Source organism: Bubalus kerabau, chromosome 15 (genome assembly GCF_029407905.1).
Source record: "Bubalus kerabau isolate K-KA32 ecotype Philippines breed swamp buffalo chromosome 15, PCC_UOA_SB_1v2, whole genome shotgun sequence".
Classification (NCBI taxonomy): Eukaryota; Metazoa; Chordata; class Mammalia; order Artiodactyla; family Bovidae; genus Bubalus; species Bubalus kerabau.
In genome coordinates this window covers 1,424,789-1,432,749 of record NC_073638.1, presented here as the reverse complement: position 1 = coordinate 1,432,749, position 7,961 = coordinate 1,424,789, and the positions used below count along the sequence as shown (strand labels likewise).

General features: G+C 53.4%; 1 protein-coding gene across 1 annotated transcript; it reads right to left on the bottom strand.

Moving 5' to 3' along the window:
- Positions 1-2,303: 2,303 nt before the first annotated feature.
- Positions 2,304-6,250, bottom strand: IZUMO1R (IZUMO1 receptor, JUNO). The gene is made up of 5 exons (XM_055547516.1): positions 6,160-6,250; positions 4,745-4,885; positions 3,656-3,844; positions 3,087-3,222; positions 2,304-2,957 (listed from the first exon to the last, which is right to left on the bottom strand). Exons 2-5 carry the CDS (start codon positions 4,880-4,882, stop codon positions 2,689-2,691), a joined length of 732 nt encoding a protein of 243 aa, XP_055403491.1. The 5' UTR covers positions 4,883-4,885; positions 6,160-6,250; the 3' UTR covers positions 2,304-2,688.
- Positions 6,251-7,961: the final 1,711 nt, after the last annotated feature.

Sequence of the window (7,961 nt, the reverse complement as noted above, 5' to 3'; positions counted from 1 at the left end):
GTCTTCAGTTACTTTCAGTCAGTGGCCCTCCCCATGGACCCAGAACTCCCCAGCAGCTTTGCCAGTCAGGAAAAAAGACCCACACATACAACCACGGAAGACACCTATACCAGTTGCCTAAAAAAATCAACCCAGTGCCTCCTTCTTAAATACGACACACAGCCAAGGTCACTGGACACGAAGAAAGCCAGCAGTACATAGAAGATTAAGATAAACAGATTGACCTTGAAGAAAATGGATCTTTCGAGACCAGAAACACGCTTTAAAAAAATTCTAATTAGATCTTCAGTGAGATTTGAGAAGATATTGTGTCCATAAAACCAAAACCAGCAGGCTTTGAAGAACACGGGAGTTAAAAAAATGTCTCCTGGAAATTAAAAATACATTTCCAAAATTAAAAAGATTGGAAGATTAAGTTGAAAAAACCAACAGAATAGAGAGCAAAAGAAGTAGTCTGGATGTGTGCCAGAAAGATAAGCCACCTCTTGCAGCTTTTCTGGAGCTAAATCCAGCAATGGCTAGAAGTGGATACATTTAGAGTGCACCTAAATCCAGCAGGAGCCCTGGGGTCCAGGGGCTGGCTGGGGCTGCCTGTGTTAGAGATCCTTTGACCTTTGGGTTTAGCCAAGTACATGGATGCTCTGATTAAAAACAAGCAACTTAACTGCAAATCTGACAGCTCCACTTCACTTCACTCCTTGAAATCCAGCACCCCTCCCAATCACATATGGTGAGACAGATCAGTCTCTTTCCAGACCGGGACCTGCCAGGACCCAGCTCCCCCACCCACCCCTCCATCCCCCATCCCTGCCCCAGCCCCAGTCCACAACATACCTGGGTGTTCAGTGAGCTGGGACTTTATGGCCAGATTTGAAAGTGTGATTCAAAGTGTTAGTCCATCAGTTGTGTCCGACTCTTTGCACTTCCATGGGCTGTAGCCCTCCAGGCTCCTTTGTCCATGGAATTCTCCAGGCAAGAATACTAGAGTGGGTTGCCATTCCCTTTACCTGGTTTCAAAGCCACATGCTTTTGTCCTAATTTGAAAAGCCAGGGCATGAGAGTACCTCTTAAAGCTTTTGTGAGAATCAAAGGAGCTAATACCTGTGAGAAGCTTAGCAGAGCCCCAGGCACAGAGTAATCAGTAAATAGTAACCAGAGCTAGTTTTCCTTTGTCTGTCTCAATTTTAACCCTACTTTGACAAATTTTTATATTTACACCTAAAATTACTAAAAAAAATAGTCATTAAACTCTCAGCTTTATTACCAAAGATACACTCTCAGAAACCTCATTCAGGCCTCAATTCTTGAGAGATTTTACCTATTATATGTATTTTTGAAGCCACAATGGATTGACTGAAGAGCAATTAAAGGTCCTGCTTCATGCAGTTCATGCCTTGGGGATCTGGCTGGGTTTGGGCTCACATGTCCTTCGTGTTCTCAGTAAAGTGACCCCTTTTCACCAGGGCTCAAGCCTCACCTTTTTCGTGAGGTCTTCCTGGGATCCCCGCCACGGCCTGGGGGTTCTGCCCACTGAAGTGCTTTGTAGCCACTGCTGCCATTCGCCTCCTCCTCCAGATTCTGAGCACCTCACTTACAGAGCTCTCTCCATAGGTGTTAAAACTCGAGGGCCGTGCCTGTGATAGGTTTGGGCTTAAGTACCAGGAAAGCATGAGAGAGATGCAGGGTGGCATTGGCTGGTTTTCCCAACTCAACAGCGGCCTTACTAGACACTACGCTGTATCAAGGAGAAGGTGGGGAGGCACCATCTCCACTGGGAAGGTCTGAGGGTCTGAAAGGTTCTGAGTGGGTATGTGGGCTGCCAGTCTGCTTGAAGAAGGGACGTGAAAGCCGCCTTCTCTGATCCCATTCTGACTCTTCCCTCTTGGTCTTTGCGACACGCACAGCATGAGAAGCACAGAGTCCACCCTGATACACAGGGGACTGCGTTTTCCCCTTTTCTTAAGTTAAAATCATCTGGTCCACTTTCTCATTCCGAGTCTTCAGTGAAGGTCAAAAGACTTGTCCAAAGTCATACGGAAAGTGGTAAAGACGTTAGAACTCAGGCTTCCAGCATCTCAGACCAGTGTACTGTGATTCTGAGGTTAAAATGAAGAGGGAAAGCCAAAAGCATTTGAGGCCGCCGCTTTGATCTTGGCCCCCAGAATCGAGCACATGGTCTGGGTGGCCCCATGGTTCCCCTTGGCTTTGGGTCTTTTGTATGGTATGTTGCTAATATTGAAGAAAGGGGAGCGTTGAAAGCTTTCTCACCAGAGGTGTTGTAAGGATATAGCGGAGGGCCTGGCATATATTAAGAAGTTTATTATCCTTAGGAAAGTGACAACCAACTTGGAGAGGTCACTACAGCTGGGGTCACACTGAAGGAAAGGTGGGTGCTGTTTTGTTGGAGACATCACGGTGGGAGGGGAGGCCAGGGCGGTCCCCCTCAGCTCTGCTGGGAGGGGGGGGCGTGCACTGGGTAAGAAGGACCTGGGACCCCGCATCCAAGTCCCCCCGCCTTAAGACAGGAGGGGCTGGCTCTGGTTCCTTCCTGGCCCCCAGGTGACTTCCAGGCCAGAGAGGCCCAGCAAAGCAAACCCGAAGGGACTGAAGGGAGGTCCCAAGGAAGGAGGTTGCAGCGGCCGGGCCGGCTGGGGAGGCGCAGGAAAGGGTGTGGGAGGAAGGGGGCTCTCAGGAGAGGAGAGGCAGGAGCAGAGGGAAGGCCAGGAGCCCGGGGCAGCGCGCCCAGGAGCGCGCGGGGCTGGCGAAGCGGCGGGCCACTTCCGCGTTGGGGTTGCCCCGGGCGGGATCGAACCACTTCTGCAGACACCGCCCACTGCCCCTGCGCTCCGGGCTCGCCCTGAAGGAGCCGCTCCAGATCCTCTCACACAGGTCGGCGGGCGTAGGGAAGTGGTGCGGGAAGGGGCGGCAGGGCTCCCACTCGGGGCAGCGGGGCTTCCCTGCGGGGGCCAGGCACAAGCCACTCAGATATTCCCGTCTGCGCGGCCCCGGGACTTGCCCGGGGGAGACCCAAGCTTGCATCTGCCTGGGGGAGGGGGGCCTCCTGGGCACTGCCTAGCCTCACTTACCCCGACTCCAGGCCCAGCCGCCAAGCCAGTTGGACTTGCAGGTGTGGGAGGTGCGGCAGTCTGCCCACCAGCGCTCACAGTCCTCCAGGCACAGGGGCACGTCCAGAACCCGCTCCGCCTGCCAGCGCGGGTCCACCTGAGTGCGGCGCAGCAAGCGGCAGAACTGTCAGAGCATCTGTTTGAAGACTGTCTACAGCTACAGTGATAGTTGGGTCAGATACCACCGGGACATATTCTCTTAACATTGCTAAATATTTTACAAATGAGAAAAATGAGGCTAGAGAGTTTGTACACGACTCTGTTCCTACAGACAGGAGAGGAGACCCAGTGCCTCCATCCTTCTGTTCTCCCTTGACTGCTCTCCCCGCAGGCAGTTCTCTAAGGTCAGAGGGAACTTCTCCGTCCTTCTCTCTAGCGGCAGCCTCTGACTCTGCTCTTGTCCATAGCTGTCTGTTAGAGTCTTGGAGCTGCGCCTCTTAGGCACACTGATGGATGTCAGGTGGGCCCTGATGGACGTGCGCCTCCCTCCCCGCTCCCCGTTCCTCAACCCCCAGCCCACCTCTTCCCACCTGCTGGATCCAAGGTCCCAGGTTGGGGGAGCACTGGTAGAAGCAGATGGCCTGGAGGAAGTGCCTCTGGCAGTCAGGCATCATTAGTCCGCAGTGAACCAGGCTGAAGTTGTAGAGCAGAGACACATCCAGGTGTGCTTCCCAGCTCGTGCTGGCCGTGCAGCAGGCATTGTCCTTCCAGGGGATGCACTGAGCACAGACCAAGACACAAAAGCCATGGGGAGAAGGGGCAAGAGGGCGGTGAGCAAGTGGGCCAGAAAGGTAAAGCCATCTGCTCAAAGAGGACCTCGCAAGTGGGATAGGCCGGTGTCCAAGGGGTGGAAGGAATGCTGATCATTTGTCAGTGTCCTCAGTCACTCAGTCATGTCTGAGTCTTTGTGACCACATGCACTGTAGCCTGCCAGGCTCCTCTGCCCATGGGATTTTCCAGGCAAGAATCCTGGAGTGGGTTGCCATTTTCTACTCCAGTTTGTAAATATTCACACCCAAAGGATGCCTAGGCACTGGCCTCCCTGCCACAGACTGCACGTCCTCTAGGGACAGGGCTTTCAAGGTCTCAGACCCTGTTGGGGGGGGCAGCGGGGAAGCCAAGACCCTTGGAAATGTGGGATTGCACTGGAGGAGGGCGCCTGCAGCCGAGAAGGACTCACAGGAACATGCCAGCCCTGGTCCTCGGCCCTCATCCCTGTCAGTCGCCTTTAGGAACTTGGGGAGAAGTCCCTTAGGTCTTATTTTTTCCCCAGGGCCTGCTGGTGGGAGGGCAGAGGAGGCGAGCTTTGCTTGTTGGAATTTAGGCTGACCACTGATGAGTCTCTGGGATCACCATCTGCCCTGACTCCCTGAGTGGCCAGGAGGCTCAGGGATGGAAACATTGAATCAGTTGGTATTTATGGTCTCAAAGGTCATAACTGGCCCCTGCCCCCCCACCCCCCCTCCAGCGGGGCCTTTGCCCATATCTCCGTCTCTTGAACCAAACGATTCAAGATGGACAGGGGTTCAGAAACCCTCTTGGCTTTTGTGTCTCTTCCCTGGTCTGCCAAAGCAGTGCCCATCCCTCCCCAACCCCCACACCAGGGCTGGCCTCCTTACCTCCTCATAGAGCTCAGCCTCCGGGCCGGGCTCTGGCTTGTGGGGCTTGGCATTCATGCAGACATTGAGCAGCTCACGCCCAGTGCACGTGGGGGGCACTGCCCACAGCCCCAACAGGAGCCGCCACCACCACCCCATGACCTGCCACAGAGAGGAGCCCCACTGTGATGGGCAGAATCCCTCACTCCACACCCTGTCATCCCCAGAGCCAGCATGGGCTTCAAGCTTCCCTCAGACTCCATGACACTTGGGCTGCTTCTAGGACCTTTATCTGAGGCAGCATCGTGAATGTCTCATCCCAACAACGTTCCCAACAATGTCCAGACACCAAAGCAGGCCAGGGAGGGAAGAGACCAGCCCCAAAGTGAGGGAGTGTTGGGGTAGACTGGCTCCAGCTTTCCTGGGGACCTTCCCCAGCCCTTCTCCACATGGAGGCAGCCTTTCTAACTCGATGACATACGGGCTGGGAATTCAGAGCTCCGACCTTGGGTGAGTAAACACACACTCAGTAGGCAGACTCTTCATGGGGCCAAGGACGCAGTAGGACTGGCTAGTATGGCGAATGCAGTCCTAACCCAACTCTAGCCCCTCTGGGAGGTCCCCTCCAGGCCCATAGCTTCTAGAGTTCCCTCCCCAGTTCCCTCTGGGCAGAGTCCTTTCCTCTCGAGCAGTGAGGGACCGGCCTCTACCATCCCCAACTCATCGCAAACCCGGCCTGAGTATGGGGTGGGGGAGCCAGGCACCCAGCAGCATTGCTGGCATCTCGGAGCAGGGAGCATGCCCAGGTGTGAGCCACCGGGCATCTTCTACATGCAAAGTCACATCCTGTCACTGGGACGAGGAGGCTGGCTTTTCCCTTGATGCTTGTTGTGCCCTGTTTCCAGCTCTGTCCTGGGTAGTTCTCAGAATGGGAGAGAAACAAGCAAACAAAAAGGGCAGAGGCGCACTCTGCCCCAGGCACCCAGTCCTGCAGGAGACACCCCTCAGCCTTCACTCACCCCAGAGCGCAGGCCCCACGCTTCTCAGGAACCCGCTGTGGATCCACCATGATGGAGCTGAAAACCTGCGGCCCAGCTCAGGCTGAGAGCCTCAAACATCAGGGGTGGAGACCCCAGTCACACCCTCGGAGCCCATTTATCGTTTGGTCACTAAGTCATGTCCGACTCTTTTGCAACCCTGTGGACTGCAGCTTGCCAGGCTTCTCTGTCCATGAGATTTTCCAGGCAGGAATACTGGAATGGTTTCCCATTTCCTTTATCCAGTTAGAGCCCATCCACAAGTCTGAACCTAAGGCTGCTCACTTTCCTCAGCACCAATTTCAAGGACAGAAATGGCCATGGGGTATTTCAAAGAAGCAGGGCATCAGATGGACAGAGGAAAGAGGCTGCCCCTTCTAGCATTTTCTTCATACTCACTTTCAAAGCAGGAGCCACACTCTTCCACCTCCAGAGATTGTAAGGATGAGGAGAGAGCGAGGATCCTACCTATTTATTTCTCCAAGGTCAGGTGCAGGAGCCGAGCTCCAGGTGGCTCCAGTTAGCAGCACCATCTTACCCATGTGTCGGAGCCTACTGTGGGCAGTCTCCCAGAGAAACAGACCTTGGAGGGTAAGATCCTGGGCTCTTTAGTTAGATCTTGTGTTCTTCTCTCAGCTCTGCTGCTTATTAGCTGGCTGATCATGAGAAAATGACATAAACTCTCTGAGTGTCACTTTCCCTGTCTCTATAAAAGGCTGTTATGATGGGATTTTGGGGAAAAAGAAAGAAATTTCCTGAAAAGGACTTGGCATTGAGCCTGGCAAAGAGTAAGTCCAAATGGTTTTTATTCTTTTCTTTTTTTTTCCGCTTCTACAAAGCATGTTGTTATGCATGGGAAGCCTGGCATGCTGCAGTTCATGGGGTCTCAAAATCGGACATGACTTAGCAACAGAACAACAGTTATGCATTTATTTTTATATTATAAAATTTAATACATGTATTAAAAATAGAGGAAACAAAGAAAAGTGGGAAAGAAAATATCTATCATGCTACCTCCAAAATGTTCCCTTGTTGCTCAGCTGGTAAAGAATCCACCTGCAATGCAGGATACCTGGGTTCGATCCCTGGGTTGGGAGGATCCCCTGGAGAAGGGAAAGGCTACCCACTCCAGTAGTCTGGCCTGGAAAATTCTATGGACTATAACTCTTTAAAAGGTAAAGATGGTTATGATACTGCCACATTTAAGGCTCGTCAAGACTTAAGTCCCAAATCCCTAACATGGCACACAGACCCTGGATAATCTGGTCCCTACTTGCTTTTCCACCCCAGTGTGTTGTCCTTTCTCTTCCTTTCTTTTGCCTGCATGGCAGGCATTCACTTCCCCTGCATGTGCTTAGTTGTTCAGTTGTGTCTGACTCTTTGCAACCCCATGGACTGTACCCCACCAGGCTCCTCTGTCCATGGCATTCTCCAAGTAAGAACACTGGAGCAGGTTTCCATGCTTTTCTCCAGGGGATCTTCCCAACCCAGGGATGGAACCCGCATCTCCTGTGTCTCCTGCATGGCAGGAAGGTTCTTTACCAGCTGAGCCACAGGGGAGGCCCAGGGGGGTGCTCTGTAATTGCCCTGTTCTCTTACTTGACTCCCCTGCCAGGCTGTTCTTTCATGGCTCACCCTCTGTGGCTGCTTACCCCTTGGCTCCCAGAATGGATGCCTTCCCCTCAGGGGAGCTTGTGTGGTCCCCTAGGGCTTGGTGACCCGTTCCTTGGGGGTCTTACACTTGCGACTACCATGGCACTTATTGCCTGTCCTTGTGAACACTGACCGTGCCTCTTGGCTGGGAGCAGCTTGGGGCTGGCTCTGCCCTATGCTCCCAGGACCAAACTGTGCTGAGCACAGGATGAGGAGCCCTTGAGCAGGAGAAACACTGCACCTCTTAGAAGCATTTTCCACTCAGCCCCTTCCCTGGTCTACCCTGACCTCGCTCCACTCCTTGCCCTGTCCTGCCCTTCTCTCCGCCTCCCTCTCCATTGTCCTCACCTGGGGTTTCTCACTTCTGCTTTGCAGTGACTTCTTTCTCCCCTCCCTCTCTCCGTCCTCCTCCCCTGCTCTTCCCCACTCCCTCCCTTCCCCTCCCTTCATTCTCTCCTTCCCACCCTTCTCCCCTGTAGCTTAAAGGGACCTCTCCATTTTCCCTTGCTTTCCACCCTCCTGACCCATCTCCTCTCTTGCTCTCTCTC